Source organism: Coenobita brevimanus, chromosome 44, assembly GCF_032717465.1.
Source record: "Coenobita brevimanus isolate Jiangsu-jjx chromosome 44, ASM3271746v2, whole genome shotgun sequence".
NCBI lineage: Eukaryota > Metazoa > Arthropoda > Malacostraca > Decapoda > Coenobitidae > Coenobita > Coenobita brevimanus.
In genome coordinates, this window is record NC_136997.1 from 49,280,435 (window position 1) to 49,303,382 (window position 22,948).

The 22,948-nt window shown below is 37.9% G+C and overlaps 1 protein-coding gene across 1 annotated transcript in view; it reads left to right on the plus strand.

The window, feature by feature from the left end:
- The window catches only part of didum (dilute class unconventional myosin), a 144,723-nt gene that overhangs the window by 60,225 nt on the left and 61,550 nt on the right, over positions 1 to 22,948 (plus strand). The window contains exons 3-18 of the mRNA XM_080271147.1: positions 136 to 147; positions 3,857 to 4,025; positions 4,677 to 4,821; positions 5,479 to 5,635; positions 7,295 to 7,438; positions 9,371 to 9,452; positions 11,152 to 11,226; positions 12,796 to 13,013; positions 14,076 to 14,207; positions 15,226 to 15,332; positions 16,101 to 16,209; positions 17,040 to 17,180; positions 17,917 to 18,123; positions 20,287 to 20,400; positions 20,869 to 21,065; positions 21,784 to 21,895. Coding sequence (XP_080127273.1) covers positions 136 to 147; positions 3,857 to 4,025; positions 4,677 to 4,821; positions 5,479 to 5,635; positions 7,295 to 7,438; positions 9,371 to 9,452; positions 11,152 to 11,226; positions 12,796 to 13,013; positions 14,076 to 14,207; positions 15,226 to 15,332; positions 16,101 to 16,209; positions 17,040 to 17,180; positions 17,917 to 18,123; positions 20,287 to 20,400; positions 20,869 to 21,065; positions 21,784 to 21,895 — 2,121 coding nt within the window. The remainder of the gene's footprint in view (positions 1 to 135; positions 148 to 3,856; positions 4,026 to 4,676; positions 4,822 to 5,478; positions 5,636 to 7,294; positions 7,439 to 9,370; positions 9,453 to 11,151; positions 11,227 to 12,795; positions 13,014 to 14,075; positions 14,208 to 15,225; positions 15,333 to 16,100; positions 16,210 to 17,039; positions 17,181 to 17,916; positions 18,124 to 20,286; positions 20,401 to 20,868; positions 21,066 to 21,783; positions 21,896 to 22,948) is intronic.

The following is a 22,948-nucleotide window of genomic DNA, read 5'->3' on the forward strand; positions in this document are numbered from 1 at the left end:
TATAAAAATACCAGTACAGCATCATAGTAAATTAGTTAAATGTAGTACCGACTGTAACCTGCCTCTTCTGTCCTGGATACCAACCACCATCTCTGCCATCACTGATGCTACTGCTGCCTTTCTTCCTGTCCGAAGGGTGTCCGACGAGTGAGTTACCAGCATATTACCAGCTCATATTTAATTGGTGTTTGTACCTGTGCATCTTGTCTTTTGTTTAAAACACATACAGTACTATAGTTCAGTTTTTTTTGTGTGTGTGTGTGTGTGTGTATGTGTGTGTATTCTTGCTTATGCCTGGTGATTTAATTCAGCTCAGAAGAGCCCCTTGGTTTTCAAGGGATTCGGGTATGTTGTATCTGTCACATCCGATTCATAAAGTTTTATCCTGTGCTAAATAAGTCACCAGGAGATTAAAAGAATGTAATATAATGATGCACTCCAATTGAAGCTGATAGTGCATTCATAACCAGCACTTAGGACACATTTCTTCAAGAGGCTTACTCACATTTGTACCTGTGAGCTTCATGTCTTTATGTACATACTTGCATTACATTGTTGGCCAGTGTTTGGTATGCAGTTCTTCAATAGGTTTTATTACTGTCGTTTGGATTGTGGGCTTTAGTGCAATACAGTATGTCCAGTAACTGGGAAGTATTCCTTTCCCTTATGTTTTTATTGGCTTACACGTGACATTATCACAGTGTTTTAATGCTGGAAGTTTATGGATGAATATATAGTACATTTTGTTATTTTTATTTCATTCATTCATCTGTCTATCTATCTATCTGTCTATTGCCAGATGCCATAATCCTGTGAGGGGTGGCCATTTGACTTTTAGTTGTTTGTTTTACGGGAAGGGACACTAACCCCCCACCAACCCACTTATTGACACGAAGGGAGCACGTATAGTTTGGTTAAATGGTTACTACCCAGTGTTGTAAATGGTTTCTTGGCTTACAGGAAACCATTTGGGTTGTCACTCAGTGTCTAGCTGTGTGACTGCCATAAGCCCAGAAGTATCACAAGAGGAACGGAATACAGTACCTCGAAGCAACTGTATGATGCATTGTTGTTATGTTTAAATGTCTCAAGATGTAAATATTTTTGTGTTGCATGTGTGATATTGGTAATGATTGTTATTTATGTAATGTATGTGCAATATATGCAGTGTTATGCAGTGGTGCTTTCACTTATTATTGGTTTATATATGCCATTTTGTAATTCATACTTAATTTGCACATAGATATTTTGATTCTAAAATTTATGATCTTGCTCCCATGTGTTTTTGTGTGTGCATGTGCATGGTTATTCCTAAGATGATGCAGTAAAGTAGCTTGATGGTTTGATCCCAATTATTTAGCTTTGCAGCTTTGAATTATTTCAGTTTTGACTCCTTTAGCCCTTTGGCGGCAGTGAATTTAAAGGAGCTGAATAGTGTACTGTTTATTCACCTGTCATAAATGAGAATATAATACAATGTTCTTTACTCTAGGCCAAGGCAGTTTTTGTTATAGAATATTATTAGATTCTGTAGGTAAGCATAATAAATTCAGCAGACATTGACCAACAGGCAATTGACAGTCAAGGAGTAATCACAATTATGACTACATTATGACTACATGCTAGCTGTGAAACTCATGTTCATGCTTTCCATCTGTGTGGTGGAAAACAAAAATGGACTAGGCCTATACAAAGATTGTGAGTATTACTTAACTCTAAAGATTAAGTACCCAAGAAAAATGTATAACCCTAATTATAAAGATTATATAAAAAATACCTAAGAGAATCAGTGATCTGAGTGTAACCTAGTCAAACACTAACAGTCAGTGGGAGAGCTGGGGACGAGAGGACGAGAAATGATCATGCTGATTTTGCATTTGGGCCCAACAGCTTGCCAACAAGATATTGCAGACTTGAAAATCAGCATTTTTTACTTTGTTACAGTGCATCTAGCAGTAGCCTTGTGGTTTTTAGCATTATTTTGAAGTTATTCAAGGATAGTCATCACTATTCTCAGTTAGAAAATTTTGTGGTATATGAAAGTAAATCAAGCTGCCTCATCAGATTGAAGAGATTAAATTATATTTGTTGATCACTTTCATTGCTGGGCAAAGGCGGTATTGGTAAATGATAATCCCTGAAAATTTCAATTTTTCTGTACAGTATAATTACACTTACAGTATATGGATGTTCTGTTGAGGATAAAATTGAAGTGCAGTTGTTGTTTGCCTCAATATGAAACTGTTATGAATATTGTCATCAGTTTATTATATACAGTAGGTGTAATGTAGTCACAATGAAAAGTTACTTACATGACTTAAGAAATGTGAAAGGCAGGACACAGTGCTGGTAAAGGATTTTCAGCTAATAATTGTGGAATTGGATATCTGCATGTAGTAAAAGTAGACGTAACATGATAATGCTAATGGGAGTTATGTGGAGGTGTATTGTACAAAGTGTCTATAATGATAAGAAGACAAGTAGCAGTATGTCCTGAGGTATGTTTTCTGTACTTTTTATACCCGTCAGTCAGATGACATATTGTAAATTTTATATTTGCTGCTTCCAAAATATTCGATGTTGGATTTTTTTTTTTTTCTGGCAAAGGTAGATACAGCCCTCATTAATCCCTTCTCTTCCACATGGCTCTCCTAAACCTATAAATTGAAGAGGTTAAAGGGTAGGAGTAATGCCTGATATGCTTATACAAAGTTTCCAAGATAAATACAATATCACATACTCTGACAGTGTATTGAACATGAAATCATACAAGAGAAGGCAAACTCCCAATTTTTTACATCGTTACTGAAACACACGATGAAATATTGAAACTTTACATTGTCCACCTCATTGCTGCCTGTGTTATGTACAGTGGATTGCTGGTGGTAGGTGGTGGCAACCATTATCCACTCACATGCTGTAGAGCTGCCTATAACTTCCATCACCTATGTCTATTTTTTTTTTCTTCTACAGTACCTTTTTTGTCACTTTCATTACCCTTCTTTCCACCTTAGGTAGCTCTGCACTGAGTGACAGGTTTCCTGGTTTCCTGTAACCTATGAAACTATTCATAATACTGAGTGGTAACCATGTTAATAAATAACAAGGTGATGTGGAGCCTACTATGGTGCCCTTGTTAACTGGGTAGAGACACACAAATGCAGCATCCATCCCAGAACCAGACTTTTACATTCCTCCCCACACACATTCACTGTGGCAAAATATTTTCTGTTGCAAGGGAACATCAGTCTACAACACAGGACAGCCTAGCAGTAATTGCTTGCCTGCAGTTGATGGATCTGACTAGCTTGACATACCGAGGTTGCTCAATGATAACAACAACAGTGGAATATAGTCCAGCCATTTCCTAGTTTCACAAGTACAGTATTTTGAAATTCATCATCTTAGCTTCACAGGTCTTTTTAAATTTACCATCATAAATTAGACTCTGGCTTATACCTTCACTCACTCTTTTTTCAGTGGCTTGGCTGTACTGTACAGTTGGCATCAAATGCCTTGTCACCTTTCCTACTGATTGCCTCATTACTTTGAAAATCAGTGTATTGAATCCACTGCAGCTAACATTCATGGTTGTATTTGGCCAGAAATCTGTGTCATCAGTGTTGGTTTCTTTGGTTTCAGCTTGTGCTTATTTCCAGAGTTCACAGGGAGAAGCTACTAATATGACAGAAATTCTGGTGCTGACTACACGTTGCATCAGGGCAGTGTGGATAGCTTCTTATTCCTGGCCACCCCCTTCAGGATTGGTTTCTGGATGTAGATAGGTAGATAGAATGTTTACACGCATGTTCTTCAGTTAAACAAAGAGCATTTACTGATCTGTGACCAATTTCAGACAGAGGATGTTAAAGTAAAAAGCGAGGATGACCTGCCACCCTTACGTAACCCAGACATCCTAATTGGTGAGAATGACCTGACCTCCCTCTCATACCTTCATGAGCCCGCTGTCCTCTACAATCTTCAGGTCCGATTCTGCAACCACAATGCCATCTACACTTACTGTGGTGAGTGAGAGAGCATAGACTGGGGTAGCATGCATCATTTGTTTGCACTATATCAGTGAAATACACACTAGATGGTACTTTGCATCATGGTCAGTTGCAGACGTAATTACTGGACAGATTCTCTTCATTAGAGTATGACAAGTACTTTAATGAGAGTGAAGAGAAACTCTCCAAACTCAGCAGTGCAAAATACAGAGCCCAACAAACTTTTCAGAATACTGTTGTGAGAGTTATGATATATATATTGGTCCTCCAAAAAGTTAAGCATTGTTGCTGTACATAGCTGTGTAGTGTGATTTTTCGTAATTTACTGGTTGGAATGTTTATTTCGTGAAGATACTTAGTACAGTAAATTCTATGTTAGCTTGACTTCATACCAGTGAAATGCACATACAAATGAAACTGGAATTTTTTCAGACCTTTATGTAATGTATTGAAAGTGCTCAGGTATCTGTCAAAGTTTCAGTTTACAGTATAAATTTTCTAGAGTGTTCTGTTATGCACCACAATATTTTGTTAAAGATGAGATCATTTTATTAAGCTCCTCACATAATTTTCATACCACATGCCCCATGATCTCAGTGTACCAGTTTGACAGTATTTAATGATATTTTACCCCACAATGCCTTTTTTTTTTTTTTTTTTTCCCAGGTATTGTCCTGGTGGCCATCAACCCATATGAGGAACTTCCCATTTATGGCCCGGACACCATATCTGCATATCGAGGTCACTCCATGGGTGACCTTGATCCTCACATCTTTGCTGTTGCTGAGGAGGCATTCACACAGATGGAGAGGTCAGTGAGGAACAGTAAGAGGAGGAAACATTGGCATTTGAAAAGGGAGAGGAGAACGAGTAGCATTAGCAGTAGTGTTATTAGTTAAGGTGTAGTAGCAGCACAGGTACTACTGTAGTAGTAGTTGTTGTGACATTATTGGTACGGTACAGAGCACTGGTAATCGGGGTTTTAACTGAAGTTTTTACGAATGTAGGATCCACCAAGAAACGAAGAAAACCTTGGTTGTTTTTGCAGGTTAAATATTTAACCTATTTCCATACTGAAGATTATCACACAGTGCAAAGTATAAAATATGTTCCTCATGTCATATTCTAGGAATTACCTGTCTGTAATAGCCTTATAAAAGTACTGCTTCATTTTACTGGACTTTTTCAGGTGCATTGGACTGGTGTCTAAAAATATGCAAAGAATAGTTTGAGTATTTGAAGCACTAAAGAAAGTATACTTTACACAAACCCATATAAAGCAATAAATTGTCTTATTGAAGTAATGTTTGATGTGTGAAGTAATGTTTGAAGTAATGTTAGAGGTAGCCAAAATATAAAGTAAAAAAGCCCTATGAGATTGGGAGGTTTAACACAGATTACCAGTGTCAAGTATCCTTTGACACATCCTGCTCCCATTGATATTTCCAAATATTTTCACATCCCTCAGGGACAACAAAGACCAAAGTATCATCGTATCGGGAGAATCAGGTGCAGGGAAAACAGTGTCTGCCAAATATGCCATGCGGTACTTTGCCAGTGTCGGAGGCTCAGACTCGGAGACCCAAGTAGAGAAGAAGATCCTGGCCTCAAATCCCATCATGGAGGTAGGTTAGTTAGGGAAAAAGTGGAATGAATGAAATGGAAATATCAGAAGGAATATAGCCCCATGATAAATCAAGGGGCTTTATTCATAAATTTTCTTGATCCTTTTTATTGACATTGATGATAGTTTGTTATCGTCATTCTTGTTATTGGTGTTTTGTTCTTGCTGTGATCCCAGGCTCCTCAGGACATAAACCCAAACAACACAGGACATAGTCCACTTTGGCTAGGTGCTCCAAAAGAATTTTTATAGAGATTATGTTGAAGTATTGTCTGTGTTGTGAGAGTGAGGTGCATGAGATGAGTAAGCGTGTTGTGGTGTGAAGTGCTGCATTACAGAATGAATTTGGGAAAGGGTGAAGTGGAGAAAAGTGGGAGAAATAGGAAAGAAAAATGAGATGTGAGTCGAGAGCGAGATGCGTGAGATTAGTGTGTTGTGGTGTGAGGTGCTACATTATAGAATGATTCTGGGAAAGGGTGAAATGGGGAAAAGTGGGAGAAATTGGAAAGAAAAATGAGATGTGAGTCAAGAAGGGATGGATTGGAGACTAATGGAGAGGGTTAAAAAAAATAAAAAGTTAGTTGGCATGTGGATCATCGTAATCCCTTCATAAAGAAAGGTATTTTATGAACAGAATGAAATAATAAGGTCAGTAAACCTTACCAGGATTATGTGGACTGTGAAATGCTGGAGGTGTGAGTGAAGAAGGTAATCTATAGAGGTGGTGAAGATATTCATGAAAGGAAGAAATGATGTGATGGCATTGTGTGATATGAAGATGAGTCGGGTTGAAATAAGTGAATGGGAAGGTGTAACATATGTAAGGTCAGCTATGAGACTTGTGGACATAGTAGCAATTTAGTTGGATTGTTAATGACTAGTAAATTGCATAGGGTAATGATTGATTGTAAATGGTATCAGTTTGAGGTGCATCTATGTTAAGTTTGATTTAATGAAAATGACTTTGATAAATGATTGATAGAGGGCATGGATTGAAAGGAAGTATGCCATAACCCACCACAATTTGAATGTAAGGGGTGACTGGAGCTTTTCTGAAGTAAAAATGCTACCAGGGATGTAGGGAGCTTTTACAGATCAGTAAATGGTTGTATACCCCCTACCTCCTTTTGTTTTTTACAGATGATTCCCCTATTGTATGTTAGTAAAAAGAAAAAATTATAAGAAAATGATGATGGTGATGATGATGACAGTGATGAGGCTGACAGTACAATCAGTTCTCACTTAAAGTCTAAAATATATTCAGGCAAGATGCTTCTTTAACTGAATAGTACTGTAGTTGTAGCAACCAAAGGCTTATCTGAATGTGAATTTGGTGGAGTCCAGGCAGCAGTTGTCCTGCTTTTGCAGTGCACCATCCTCCTTTTTGGGGTGGATAGAAGGGATGCGTTAAGTGTGATATACTTCTGCTTCATGAAAAGGGTTAAAAACAGAAAGAAACATTCATTTCTGATGTAAGAGCAACTTTGTAATGAACCTCATGTGTCTTTAAATGAAGAAAAGGTAATAAATAAGCATTGACTTAGCGCAAAACAAATTTATGTGAAATAATCTCAAGTGAGGACTAACAAAGAATATGAGAAATTATCAGTTAAAGAATATTCTTTTTATTGTACGTATTTTGTAATTGTATTACTTCTAGGCCATTGGCAATGCCAAGACAACACGTAATGACAACAGCTCTCGATTTGGCAAGTACATAGAATTGGACTTCACCCACAACTACAGCATAATGGGGGCCAACATGCGAACCTACCTCCTTGAAAAGTCCCGAGTCGTCTTCCAGGTACTGTTGTAATGTAAGAACTTAGAATGAAATAAGTCTTTGTTTTAATCAGGATTACATTATTTGATTCGCATGGGAGAATGGGGAAACTGACAATGAGGTGGAAGGATGGGATAAACTGCTGTATATAGCATGAAGATAATTTGTTTGTGGCCACTGCAAACAGGATTAAAGTATCTAATTACAGGTAGATAGAATGATAGATAGATGGATACATTTTATAGATAGATTCCAACTAATGTAAACTGCAACCCATTGGAAATCAGTGTTACTCTGATCCAACCAGTTGTTTGGCTCTTCCCCTTTAGCTTTGTCATATGCCTTTACGTACTCTAGATGGGCAGTATAGAGATGGATGATGGGTGGATGGATGGTATTTTTCAGTTAAGCATGATACGTGCATAGGTTTAATGGTACAATTGCACCACTCATGAACTTTAAAGTTATGAACTTTTGGCAATCCAAACTTTTTAAAGAATTATTTATTGAGTTTTAGTTGGTGATTCACACATCTCAGAGGCTCCAGAATAATTTGAATATTTCTTTTGATGAAAAAGCAACTGAAATGTAATTTGATACATACTTAGTTCATTTCATTACAATTTATCCACAGTTAAACCAAGTTTTGAATGTGGTCTCAGTCAGTGTTTAAACATAATTATGCTTGGTGCTCTAAAATGGTGAATTTTTGGTGCAGTTTATCATCCAGAATGGCTGCATCCTCCCTCATAATGTTTTCTTTTAATTAATCACGTATATAAGACATGATGTCAAATTCATTTCCCATGAGAAATCACCACAACCAGGGAAAACATCTTTTCACATTAAATCAGGAGAATAAAAAATATGCGGTCGGTTATTGAGTGTGACATAATCACTGGATCAGTGCCGTTGACCAACTGATGTCCACTCACTGCTGCAGTGATGAGTCAGTAGTATTTAGTTTCTAGTATATGCCTCTTCAAATTCAAATGTTGGGGAGTTTCTCAAATTTAGTATACAGTAGACTGAAGGTTGTAAGAACGGAATTTCATTTAAATCCATTCATTAATATCTGATTTTTTTCTGGGGTCTGATTTGTACTGCTTGCACTACTTTTTAATATCTAAGTCATTGCACGTGACATCCCAGTCAGTGGCCGGGCAGCAATCTATCCTCTTACTTCACAGTGCTTGGTGGAGGTTATAAGTGGCTAAGACTTGCTTCCTTTATCATTGTCAGCACTGCTGTAGTTAAAGTGAGGGAGTAGATTTTTGGATAGTCAGGCAATTGTTCTTCCTCTGTTAAGAGACTGTGGAGACAGTTACTCAGGTTTCCTTCCCAGGTGGATGTAAATGTGCTCTTCTCATTTCAGAGTCACATATATTAAAGTGAGCACACAAAATATAGCTGAATAACAACTTAGGCAAGGTCACTATTGAACCAAGCCATGTGGACAGCATATGTAGTTCAGAGTCACCTACCCCAACTCATGCCACTGTGCAGGCAGTATAACACCTCACAAAGAATTCAGCATCATTTTACAAGCAAAGAAAAGATACTGTACATCTCTCCTCAGCTTGGACATTGTTCATATGCATCCCTTGCTCTCACTGCACTTGTGTTAAGCTAGAGTAAGAAGGGCAGCACACTACTTCCCAAAGTTGGCTTTGTACATTCCTGATGAGAAAAATGGGTTATTGTGTGTGGAAAAATCCATTTTAAAATCTCGTGTATTTTTCGCCTATTTTGTGGTATTTGTGGAGACCCTGACATATCATGTTATTCATTTTGGCATGAATGACAGTGCTTGTTTGAAGCTGATTGTTTACAGCAGTACATCTGGATTGCTGGAGTTAAGGAACAGATGAGAAGTATGTGAAAGCAGATATCACATGCCTTGAACGTGTATAAAGTGCAGTCTTTTTTTAATCCTCCTTTCCATCTTGCCAGGCCTCTGATGAGAGAAACTACCACATATTCTACCAACTGTGTTCAATGGCAGGCGAGGAAAAGTTCAAGCACCTCAGACTAGGTATTGTTACTTGTTTTCTTTATGTTGCCAATATTGCACTGTATATATTAAAATTCAGGTAGTTGGTAATTATAAGAAAAGTTTAGACTATAGGAGAATTATATATATACTGTACATATGTCCATCGAAATTTGAAATTTCACTGTATGTTTTTAGTTAGGAGGTCTTGATGACATTTCAGGAAAAGAAGGGTAAATTGTTCACCACTGTATCACACACATTTGCAGTAGGAGTGAGAGATTTCATGTTATTACTGCCATGGTCAAGGAGAAAGGTACCTTTCTGAAGAGTCTAAATCTTAATTTATCAGGGCAATACTTTTAGGGGGTTTAGTCAGACCGTCATTTGGTTCTAGTTGGTGATACATAGTTCATTTACCCAGTTATGGATTTGAATCTGGATCTGCCTGCCCACCAGAGGACAGAGCATAATGTAATTATTTTAATGGTACTTTCCTTATATATATGTAAAAATGGTTTTAGTAATTCTTCAATGTTTGCCTCTCCCCCTCTCAAAAAAAAAAAAAAAAAAGTTTGTAATTCAGCATTTTTGCTGCACAATCTCAGTTTGTGTTTGGTCTTGTGATTTGTCTTCGATGAATGCAGTTATTTTTCAGTTTCATCCAAGCACTTATTTCAATTTATGAATTTTAGCAGAAGTTTTGTATAACATCTTTGAAGAACTAAATATGGAAGTGTTGTGAATACTTTACATTCTTTATTTGTCAGTTTATAGTGTAAACCATTCCCCTTTATTTTGTTTGTGATTGGACCAGTAGATCGATAGGAGATTTAGCACCTAGAGTATGTGAAAAGTGTTTAAAGTTAATACCATCTGACCAGCAGTAAGTAAAGTTTTTTTTTTTTTTCTAGTGTACAGTTTTTTGGACCTTCATTAATGCAATTTTAAGCTGTGCATATTTATTACTTGTTAAATGCTAAGTATGTAGGTAAGATAAACCCAAATTCTTGAGTGTGATATGTGAGGTGCCAACCCTTAATTGTGTATGGTTTGAACAAAAGGATGGTTGTAGAAGCAGAAGTGAGTGGTAATCAGAGGTAATAAGAGAGACTTGGAATGGTAGGAGGGAATAATGACAGTTTGTGGTAAGAGAGGTTTGTAATAGTAAGGGGATTGATGATTGACTACAACACCAGGTCTTTGTAGTGTAATGTAAGGTCATTTTTGGCATATAGCAGGAATGAAATTAGATGTCAAGACAAAAGTACAAATCTTGCTCATTAAGCTTCACACACAAATATCAAAGACACTTTAGTAATCAGTCATCATAGAGAGCCTTGATTCATTTTTGTTTTGGCCACCTCAATGCTTCAGTGGCATGGTGGCAGAGGTCGCAGGTCACACTGGCACATGCCCAGCACACCACTGTTCGAGTATAAGAGGTGGCTGGAGGTTTTCTTTCATCTGTAGTAAATGCAGCCATAGAGGACGTAGGGTTTTCTGCAATGAAAATTAATTGAACCATCGTAGCCTAGCCATAGACTCGTCTGTGCCACTAACCCTGATAGGAATACTGTAATTTGGATTGCTGTTACAATTACTGTTTTACTCTGCTGGAGGAACTCTGTAATTAGACAGCTGACAGTAGATAATCAGAATAGAGAGATATTACTATAATATGGTTGGAGTAATGATTATCCTATACTGATCTGGCCTCCCACTGGTGCCTCTCCTGTAGGGCCACCAGCAAGCTTTCACTACATGAACCAGGGGCTGCAGAAAACAACAGAAACCCTCTCAGGCGGCCATCCTGGTGTGGTTCAGTGAGCGCTGTGTGTGTGTGTAGTGTGAGCGCTGTGTGTGTGTTTAGTGTGTGTGTGTGTGTGTGTGTGTGTGCTTGATTTGCCTTGCCAGTAACCTGCCAACCTTTTTGTGATCCATCTTGCTCATTTATTTCATTACAGCCATGCTGCATTAGTCATGCTTTTAATATTTTTTATACAGTATGATGATGTCTTTGTTATGTATTCTTTCTGCTGCTGGATGTTTTTGTTTAGCTTAAGAAAGACCATCCAGCTGAAGGGGTTAATAAAAACTGAATCAAACCCCATCAGTTTAAGAGGCTTTTCCAAGCTAAATGGTATTGCCTAGTGGTGGCAGGAAGAAAATAAAGGTGACAGTTTCAGGCTGTATCAGTTAATGCTTTTATTATTTTGTTTCTATCCATTTTATTCATCCCTTTCTTCTTTCCTTCTGTTTTCCCAATATATCCTTTCTACTTTCCCTTTATCTTTGCTCTACTTTCTTTCCTTTCTCTCCTCTATTTCTTTTATTTGCCTGCATTGTATGATGCGTTTGCGTGTGTGTGTGTGTGTGTGTGTAAGTGTGTGTGTAAGTGTGTGTGCTGCCACAGGCTTTATATCTGTGCTACACAACATTATTGAAAGTACTGGATTTGCATTGCAGCAGCTGTACTGTGCTAGGTTAAATATTATGGTATATGCAGTATATCATGAGCTAACCTTCTTCATGCTTTGGCAGGCTTGTGTAAGATTATTTCTTTGCTGTAATGCTGTTGTACACTGTATTGGCTTAAGTAAGCAGTGAACCTTTCAAACAATGAAAGATTGAAGCTGACAGCACTATTTTTTTAACTATACTCACATTACGTATTACCACAGTTCTTTTAATGCCTCAGAATAAAATTGCAAATTATTAATTGAGAAGGTAGCCAACCATTCTTTTTTGCTCAATGTTGATGGCTTAGTCGAATGAAAATGATTTCATGACAGTTTTTGCAATGAGGGTAGAATGATTTTAAAATTTCAGTGAATCTTTCGTAGCAGATTCACAAATAAAATTTATTATTTTATCCATCTTTGATTTTTTTTTATATGTATGTTAAAGTTTAAGGTTGATAATTCATTTTATGATCTTTGATTAGCTAAAATATATTGAATATTGTGATCAGCTCTGTATTCTGATTACAGAGTACAGTCTTTCTTAATAAATTTTTAAAAATAATCTCTCTCAAGTCTTCAGATCCCAGTAACTGGAATAGTAAATATTGATTACGTACTAGGTACATTTACCATACAATTTAAAATTTTATTTGTGTTTGTTAAAGGCAGACTCATACAGTATATGTAATTTTTTGTGGCACCTTAGTATGCTTATAGTTGGAGGGGAGGAGAATCACATAAGTACCCTAATTTTTCAAAGCAGTAGTACAGTTTTTATTATGTATTAGTTTAAGAAAGATATTTACTTCTGTTATTCATCAAGACTGATTCCTGTATGAACAGTTCAATTCAGAGTAAAATTTTCATCATTACCATCCTCATCTTCATCGTCCCAACCTTTCTTACATCACCCATGTCAGACCACCAGGACAACTTCCACTACCTCAACCAAGGCAGCAGCCCAACTATAGAAGGAGTTGACGATGCCAAGGATTTTGGAGAGACGTGTCATGCCCTCAGCCTCCTGGGCATGGACGAGAAAACACAAGACCAGATGTTTCGAGTCCTGGCTGGTATCTTGCATCTGGGCAACGTTACAATTGAGGAGGGTGCCAATGCAGATTCGTCCACTATTGATGTAAGGTCCCTTTCGACATTTCAGTTTACCTGTTCACCCCATTTTTTAGTGGGAAATAGGAAGATGATGATATATGTTGCATTCTGGCTGGTATCCTGCATCTGGGCAATGTCATAATTGAGGTGGGAGCCAGTGCAGACTCATCCACTGCTGGTATGTGAGAATAGCAGATTCCATTCACTTAGTCAACCTGTTTCTTAGTGGGAAATATGATGATCATAATGATGATGATGATGATGATGATGATGATGATGATGATTACAGTTTCTATTGACCAATAAGCTTTCCAAGTTTAATGTTAGATCAGATAGGTATTATGGTATTCATTTATGTTTGCCCTCAAATTAGGGACAGGTATCATTTGCACCCTTTTAATTTCATGAATAATTTGGGGTTTCATATAAAAGGAGATACAGAACTGTGCTTTAATTCAGGGAACACAAATCAGCCTTGTACTGTCAAGGACAAAAGTTTGCCCATTATTCCTCTACCATTACATGACCCAGTAGTCATATCCATCACATTCCTCCCTGATGTGTCTTAGCAAAGAGAATTTTCATTGGGAAGAGAATCATGCCAAACTCCTTTCAGCATAGAAATGTTAGTCAGCAGACAAAAGTAAAATTAGAAGGGGCAAAATATTGAATGAACTTTTATCCTTGACTTTCTCATATGTACCATCACACAACACCATCTAGGTTGTACTGTAGTTCTTTTGTAGGTGTTCAAGAATGTCAGATACAGTATTCTGCCTTGTCCAGTAGTAACAAAGACCTAATTCCGGACTCATTTTTCACACTGAGTTGATTTTCTTCATGCAGAGGGTTAAGTTTATGAGGTGAAGCCAGGATTATGAGCATTTGAATGATGTCTGAATGAATGTGTGGCCCATATCACTAGGCAGGCTTTTGATGTTCTCCTGCTTTTATACCTTCCGTTTCCATTTTTCTGGGTCCTTCTCTACCCCAGCTTATGATGGGAATAAGGGTTGGGTTGATGGATGATGATGATGATGATGATGATGATGATGATGATTTAATGCACACTATTTTAACCCCATAGAGCCAGGATGAGCCATTACGTATTGTGGCTGACCTGTTAGGGATCGAGGCATCAGACCTCAAGATGTGGTTGTGTCACCGCAAGATTGTCAGTGGTCGGGAGGTCTTCACCAAACCCATGACATACACAGAGGTCTGTCCACCACTTTAAACTCTTTCCAGAAATTGATTTTTTTTTTTTTTTTTTTTTTTTTTTTTTTACTGTCATCACTCTTAAGCAAGAAACTCAGCCACAAGTAAACAGATTTTAAGTCCTGGCTGAGACACATATATTGATACAAATCTTTTTACTTTACATGTATCTTTTTTTTTTTTTTTTTTTTTTTTTTTTTTTGTAACTATTGGGAAATAATCAGGTGCTTTTGTCACTTAGTGTAGCTTCCATTCCCTAAATACAACCAGTTGTACTGTGGCCAGCCTCACTGTGGGGATTCCTCGAGAAGATGCATGGCAGTGTTTGCTGCGTGTGATAGTTTTGATTGACTTAATTCCTTGAATATGATGGTTTCTTTCTGTATTATGTTTTTATAATCCAAATGCTTTTTTCAGCTTTGGTAAGACCTAATTATCTCTGGCTTCTCCAGTGTGATCGGAGGTGGCTGAGAACATATGCATGTGCCATAAATGCTATTAAAACCTCCCAATAGAGAAAAATTATTGGGTTTTGGTTACGAAAAAAATCAGCATCTTTAAGAATTACTTTTTATCAAGAAATACTGTACTTCTGCTTAAGCTTGAGGTTCTTTTGAATTTTAATTATGGCTTGAATGATGAGTGAAAGGAAGTGTGGCCCATTGGATTGGGCAGATTTGGGCTGTCTGGACATTGCTACTCCTCACCCTGCCCTAGGGTGGGAAGGAGGGCCAGGTGATGATGATGATGATGATGATGATAATATATGTTTGCATGAATTCATGATCATTTAATTTTTTTTTTAATTTGATTTTGGTGGAGGGTTAGTGCCCCTCCCCGTAAAACAAATAACTCAAAGTCAAATGGCCACCCCGTACGGGATTATGGCATCTGGCAATCGATAGATAGATAGATAGAATTTTGATTTGTTATATTCTCCATTACTATTTGCTGTTTACAGTAGTATGCTAAGTGATACAAAACATAAGATGTGTAATTAAAATGTTTTTTTTTTTCAGGCCACATTTTCCAGAGATGCCTTAGCCAAGCACATCTATGCGAAACTGTTTGACTACATCGTAACTCAGATAAACAAGTGCTTTGCAGCTACTGCCAAACCATTCCGGTGAGACTCATACATAGTTTGGCGATTAGAACACCTTGGTTGAAGTGGCAACCCTGCCTAGATATGATCCACAGCAATTGACTGGAACTTTTTCAGTCATGTATTGCCACTAAGGGGAGTAGGCAGGTAGATGAATGGGCAGATTATCTACCCTTAAATATATTGCAGTAACCTAACCCTGGGCCATTACACCTCAAAGTGGATATGAGGGATTGTCTGTTAGGATTTTCAAAATGTATGACTAATATTTTTGTGGTAGGTGAGGGTGCTTACCATCCACTCACTCGATATAGTGCTGCTCTCAGGTGCTGGCCATTTCATCTCTTCCTTCCTTCTTTCCTTCCTTCCTCTTGTCCTTCTTTCCTTCTTTCTTTCCTTTTCCTTCAGTCTACAGGTGACTCTACACTGAGTGACAAGCCAAATGATTTTCTGTATGTCAAGAAACCATTTACGATGTTGGGTGGTAACCATATAACCAAATTATGGTGCTTTGGTGGTTTAGTGAGTAATTAGGGCACTCCAGTTGGATTGACCACAGTGTAGGTTTATATTCAAGGGGCGGTTGGGGTTTATTGCTCACGTAATGCCACTCAGGGATGAGTGAGGTTGGTCATTCTCATCTTAAATGTCAGGACCAACTTGTGTAGGCCCAGTCTTCTACACTTCTCATGGGGCAACACTGGAGTAGATAGTGAATGAATGAATGATGACTGATATTTTCAACTTTTTTCTTTTCCAGCATTAACATTAAATCTTTTTTCATTACAGATTTATTGGTGTGTTAGATATCTATGGCTTTGAAACATTTGAAATCAATAGCTTTGAGCAGTTCTGTATCAATTACGCCAATGAAAAGCTTCAGCAACAGTTCAACCAGGTAGGACCAACTCCACTCAGCTTTCATTTTGTGTGATGATGTTGTTCATTGTAGCCCTACACATTTAAAAAGATACATATATTACGAAGGTGAAGGGGAGTCGGATGATATCCAAAAAAATAAATATAGTTTGTGACGTGTATGTATGATTCATGTATTTTCCAGTGAGTGTGCATATAATAAGAATGCCTGTTATGGATATGAGAGAAAATGTCTTTAGCAAACAGTACTATTCACCATTATGCAAGTGGGGCAAGGAATATTGGGCATTTTGTAGTATCCATCAGCTGTGATGTCAGGATGCTTCATGTGGAATATGTAATGATAGGCTACTGACCAGCTTCCTACAGCATCTCATCATCAGCCACCTTGTTTCAAAATTCCATAAAGGGTCCATTTTATTTGCAGTGTGTTTAGTTTGTTTTTCCAGTACATGCTTTCACTGCTTTGTATACAAATGGAAGAGGAAAGTCTGACCTGTGCATATTTTGATACAAAGCCTTCCAGAACAACCCTTGCATAATTCAGTGAGTATGTTTGAAAATGAAATTGAGAGTAAAATTGTATCCATTGCATCCATTGTATGGTTTTTGAAGAAGAGACTGGAGCAGTATATTGATTGGAGAGAATGAATAAGAAGTGTTATGGGAGGATAAAGTAGCCTGAAGGTAGTTCTGTCATGGCCATCCTCAGTTGGGCAGTTCCTGGGAGGGAGCAAGGTGTTAGAGATGATGGTGATGGTGTCTCTTTAGTTATATTTTTCAAACCCCACTTTTCCAGATTTGAAGACAATTATTGACTCAAGTCTTTTTTTTTTGTCTCTCATTTAGCATGTATTTAAGCTGGAGCAGGAGGAGTATGTAAAGGAGCAGATTGAGTGGGAGTTCATAAATTTCTACGACAACCAGCCTTGCATCGACCTTATTGAGAGTAAGCTTGGTATCCTTGACCTGCTGGATGAGGAGTGTCGGGTGAGTGTACTATCAGCCCAATATGGAAGTAGTATTCATAGTACTGTATTCATGTTTTTGTTTCTCAATTTGAAGCTGTCCATGCTGAATGAGCCATTATCATTAAGCCAAGAAATATGAGGTTTAGATTATCATTTTTTTTTTTTTTTTTTTTTTTTTTTTTTTTGCCATAGGGTCCCTTTATTTAGAAGCATCATAAAAATAATATGAGGTGCCCCCTGGAGGAACTCCAGAGTCACCATGGTTCTAAAATTCTTTATTTTTATCGCCATTAGCGTAGGGTTTCATTTTGGCACAATCAGTTACTTCATGGAACTTCTCATTCCACAGTGCCGATATATCTTCGGATGGTTATTGTACCAATGTAGGGTGCTGGAATTGTATATACCATCTCTTGAAGTTAAATCAAACCCTCTTAAGGTGTGAGAAGGGTCCAGTTCAGGCTGAAACTGTTGTATCTGTACAAAATAAACTGTTTCATGATGTGGGTAATATTCTTCCTTTAATATTAGAAATCAGCCATGCTTAATTTAAGCTTTATCCCACATAGTTAGTGTTTATGACTACTGCATATTTTAGAAATTAGGCTTTCTTACAACTGAGTCAAAATTCTAATGAATTTCCAGTAAAATATATGGATTTTTTTTTTTTTTTTAAATAAAGTTACAGAGAGTAGAGGAAGAGAGAAAAGCCTATTTCTAAAAAGATAATTTACACTGTACTTAACAATCCCCAGATGCCCAAAGGAAGCGATCAGTCCTGGGTTGAGAAGTTGTATGACAAGTGTAAATCACGAGAACATTTCAGCAAACCCCGTCTCTCCAACACGTCTTTCATCATCGCGCACTTTGCTGACAAGGTTGGCTATGAGTCTGCTGGGTTCCTGGAGAAGAACAGAGACACTGTGTCTGAGGAGCAGATCAACCTTCTTAAGTCTAGTCATGTAAGTCTTTATTTCACAATAAAGTTAGTTGTTCATATGGTAAAAAAATCCATCCCACATAGAGCTCTTACATCGGAAAATGACTGTGGGCCGCTCACTGTGGTTTGAGTCCTACAGTTAGTCAGAAGTATTTAGTCAGGGATAAGGAACTGAATAGGGAGACTACCAGAGATTGAGGGGCATGGAGAGCCACCACTAGGTGACCAAAGGTGATGCATGCAAGTATGTCGAAGCCTCTGGAAGTGATACGGTGAGAGTACTACAGGGGCATAGGTTGGTCTCATACTTTTCAGTGTTGTGAACTGTTGTAGCTAGCCATGGACCCCTATTTCCCAAAGGAGGTAGTATGGGATTGACTGTAAAAAAAGTGTAGATGGTTAGGCCTGTGCGGTGGACCTACTGTTTCTGTGGGCTTGAATGATGCGTGAATGGTTGTGGGAAGCATTTCACCAGGTATACATTAATAGTTCACCCATATTTGTCTTTCTCTTTCCAAGTTTTTTGGATTCTATTTTACCCTATTTTTAGTTGGGGAGAAGGCTCAGGATGATATAAATATGCCAGAAAGAAGGGTTTGGGCCTCTACACCATGAGAAGTTATGGCAGAAACGTGAGCAAAGTCATATTGTGATGGCCAGATTAAATTTTAAAAGGCATCATTATATTAGAATTATAAATTCCTTCACTGTGAGGATGTCTGTTTTGTGTCATTCCTGGTCGCCCCAAATGACAGTTGATCTTACTGGGGAGTTTGAACTGGAAGGATTAGATATCGACATCATTAGCACTTCACTACTAGAAGTCTCTGAGTTTAGAGTGCTGAAGAGAGACACCTTCACATGGTGGCATTGATATGATCATTAGGTTTTGCTACCTTATCATACAGACATTCCTCGATTCCTTCAGAATGGAGAATGTTGAACTGCAGAAAAATGGCTGTTTGAGTCTGCAGGGGTTGGTGGAGGATTAGTGCCCCTCCCTGTAAAACAGTTAACTCTAAGCCTTGGCCATCCCGTTTGGGATACATGGCGTCTGGCAATGAATGAATGAATGAATGAGTCTGCAGTCTATTAGGTTCACATGCAAATGAACCTGGAGTCAGAACAACAAGTCAAGTCAAATTGACTGGTGGTAGTCTGACTAAAATATGATACCCCATCACATTGAAAGGGTTAAGGAGTAGAATTGTACAAAGATATTACAACATCTTTCGGTGATAGACTCCACAATAGCAAACCAAATGGAAAAATAAAAAGTTATTTACAATTTATGGCTATGTCTTGCATCATACCTCTTAGTAACAAACTTAAATGAAAAATTTAAAACACTTCTGATTCCCTCATGACTGGAAACCATATTCTGAATGGCATAGGGAGATTCATAGTACCTCTTCATTAGAGATTTTTTTCACATATTATACAGTACCGTAACATTCTGTTGTATATTACCAGTATTTATATACTGTATATCATTTTAATACTGACAGTTTGCATCAGTATCATACTTGAGGATATTGATGTCTGATGTGCAGAAGAACTTGCCAAGGAGGATATGTTATGAAAGTTTTAGGGCCACTTAAAATATGAACACATACATACATAAACACAGCTATCTAAAATCATAACACATTAATACAGTACCACCACAGCCACATAAAACCATCATCATATCCACCACAGCCTCCTGTTATCCTTTACCCAATGATATGCCCCAGAAAGCAAACTTAACTGGAAAATTTAAAGCAGTTATGAGTGCTTAATCTTGGTCATAATTACAGGCCCCAGTGAGATAAAATACATTTTTGTGGCTATATCCAGTGACAAAGCCACAATAACAGATATAACTGGGAGAAAACCAGTCACCATGCCTTTTTCTGGCTTGAACTGACCTCATGTTTCACTTATTATAATAAAACAATTGTTGATGCTTTTATGTTTATATCCTATATTATCCCAGTTCTCCCCATCCAACCCCCTCATACTCCATCTTGCCTGACCTATTGTTTTTAGCCAATACCACCCCAATCAACCCTGCCATTACTCTGGAACCCCATTGAACCTGGTCATACTCATTTATATTATCTCACCTTTCAGTTTTACCCTATAGCACCCCAAACAACCCTGCCATTATCCCACTGCATGATGTTTTTTCTGGCTTGAACAGACCCCACTGGTTCACTCATTATTTACGGAGAGGAAGCAGAAGGCGGCACCCACCAAGGTGAAGGTCCTGCCCACAGCACCCGCACCCTCCAAGTCTAAGCAGATGAAGCAGACTGTGAGTACAACCGTGGTTAGGAAATTGCTATGAATACTCTGTAATAAGAACACATCTCATGACAAATAATGAAGAATTGGGAGATGTGGTAAGATGTGTTCAGTAGGTAGTAGGTGGTTGGCAACCATTGATCTGAGGAGATTCTGTATAAGAGTAAGTGAAACGTGGCTTCAAGTGTGGTCATTAGACAGGAATCTCAGCTACAAGTAAATAGAGTCCTAATCCAAGCCAGCACTCACATTGTTGTAAATATTATTACACATCTTAGATTCTTTCCTCCTAAGGGTGTTTAGCAACTGTTTTGAAATAGCTAGCTGGTTTTGCATTTAATTATACCATCTAGCCCATATGAAACATCACCTGTACTGTGGCCAACGTCAGTATGGGGTACCTTGAGAGGAAGCATGGTGCCATTGGATTTGATGTGATTTGATAATATTTATACAAATTTAATTCTTTTCACGGTAGGTTGGATCGCAGTTCCGGGATTCCCTCAACCTACTGACAGTGACACTTAACTCAACAACACCTCACTATGTGCGGTGTATCAAGCCTAATGATGACAAGATGGCCTTCACTTTTGACCCAACTCGGGCCATCCAACAGCTGCGAGCCTGTGGTGTCCTGGAGACGGTGCGGATCAGTGCGGCAGGTTACCCATCAAGGTCAGTACTGTGCCATCATAAAAGGCCACACTATAGTTCATTCTCCTTAACTTAGCTGGGATTTTTGTCCATGGGTACAGTTTATTTCTCACAGCTTGATGGCAGAGTAAGACAGTTCTGTGACTCTTCATCTTTTTCATAGCGTATTTTTATGACTGGAGCATATTTTATCCTAAGTTACTATCTTTTTTTGACAGTAATGTGTCACTTTGTTTTTTCATCAGATGTTTACCTCTCAAGACTCAGAATGTGATTCCCAATATATTCTTGCCCTGACCCAATAGTTTTATTTAGCTTCAGAGATTTTCCAACCCAGTGTAATTAAATGCAGTGTTCATTAATCTTCTGAATGCCTTGGAGTTCTCCTATACCTGTATTAAATAAAAACCACATGATTGTAACAAGAATAAACTAAAAGAATACATCACAGTAATAAAAGGCTTAAAATGTAATGTATGTGACCCTCAAAGCACTTTTTTTTTTCTCTCCTTGTTGTCGTTGTTAATTTTGTGGCCCCAGGTTCATCTGGATGGGAACCCAGTGGATGGCAGAGTGAATTTCCCCTACTTTTCTCTCTCTCTCTCTCTTTCTCTCCAGTCCACCATCCTCCATTTTGGGGATAGGGAGGGAGTTAAGGTATGGTACATTTTTATAATTGAGCAGTAGCATTGCACACACATGAAAGCAACCTTCTTCAGCACCATTCTTCTCTCTACAGGTGGACATATAACGAGTTCTTCCAGCGGTATCGGGTGTTGTGTAAATCACGAGACATCAAGAGGAGTGACATGAAAGTAACTTGTGAGAAAATTATTGGCAACATGATCAGTGTAAGTGCCTTTTCTTTCTGGCTTATATTTTGCAGGTCATGAAAAGTGCAGTAAATTATCATTATATGTCAAGGATTTCTTTAAAAATATTATAGCCATTTTTCACACAGTTCTTGCTGTAAATCAGGGACAGTTGCTATTTCAGCTGTGTAGGGAGAAGTGGAACTGTAATAAGCTATCATATCGTAAACATCTTTGCAAGAAAGACTGTATAACACAAGGATTTACTGTAAATGAGAGTAAGATGGATGGAAGGAGAACCTAGAATGAGATGGAGAGCTCATTTGCAAAAGTATGTAAGTGCAGCTGATATGCTATGGGAAGAGAGGTTGTTAATCATTGGGGAGAGAAACACCTGGAGATCCTTTTGCTGAATGCAGTGTCAGACAGTAAATAGGTACACAACAAACAGATAGTCATGAAATATGTAACAGTAAGTTTTTTGAATAACATTCTTATAATATCTCCATTTCTAGTTTGCACTAAAATACAGTGTGTTTGCATAAAGGTATGTTAGCACCCATATTAATCCATGTTAACATTGAGCATGAGATTTTGGTTTGGTATCAGCAGGAAGTCAGGAGTAAGGGCAGTGGAAATGGAACTATTGAAGAATACATGTAAAGCGTATAGAGTGCGTGGGATAAAAAATATGATGATTCATGAAAGATGCTGAGTAAGGAAATTTGTTGATAATTGGGTAGAAGAGACTGGTTTGATGATATAGTCATATGGAATGAGTGAATATGGATAGATTGATGAAACGGGAGTATGTGAGTGAATCTGAAGGTGGGAGAAGGTCTGATAGGCCAACATCATGAATATGGTAAATAGATGTATAAGAAAGTGATATATGAAAGTTAATGAAGCTAAGGAACTGACGAAGGATCAGATCAGTTGAATAAAGTACAGTATGCAGAGAGAACACTTGACAAGGGTTTGGCACCCCATACTTTTTTAACTTTATAGTTGGTGGAATGACTATCATGGAGGTGTTTGTGAAGTCATTCATCATTATCATCATCCAGACCTCCTTTCCCACCCTAGGGCAAG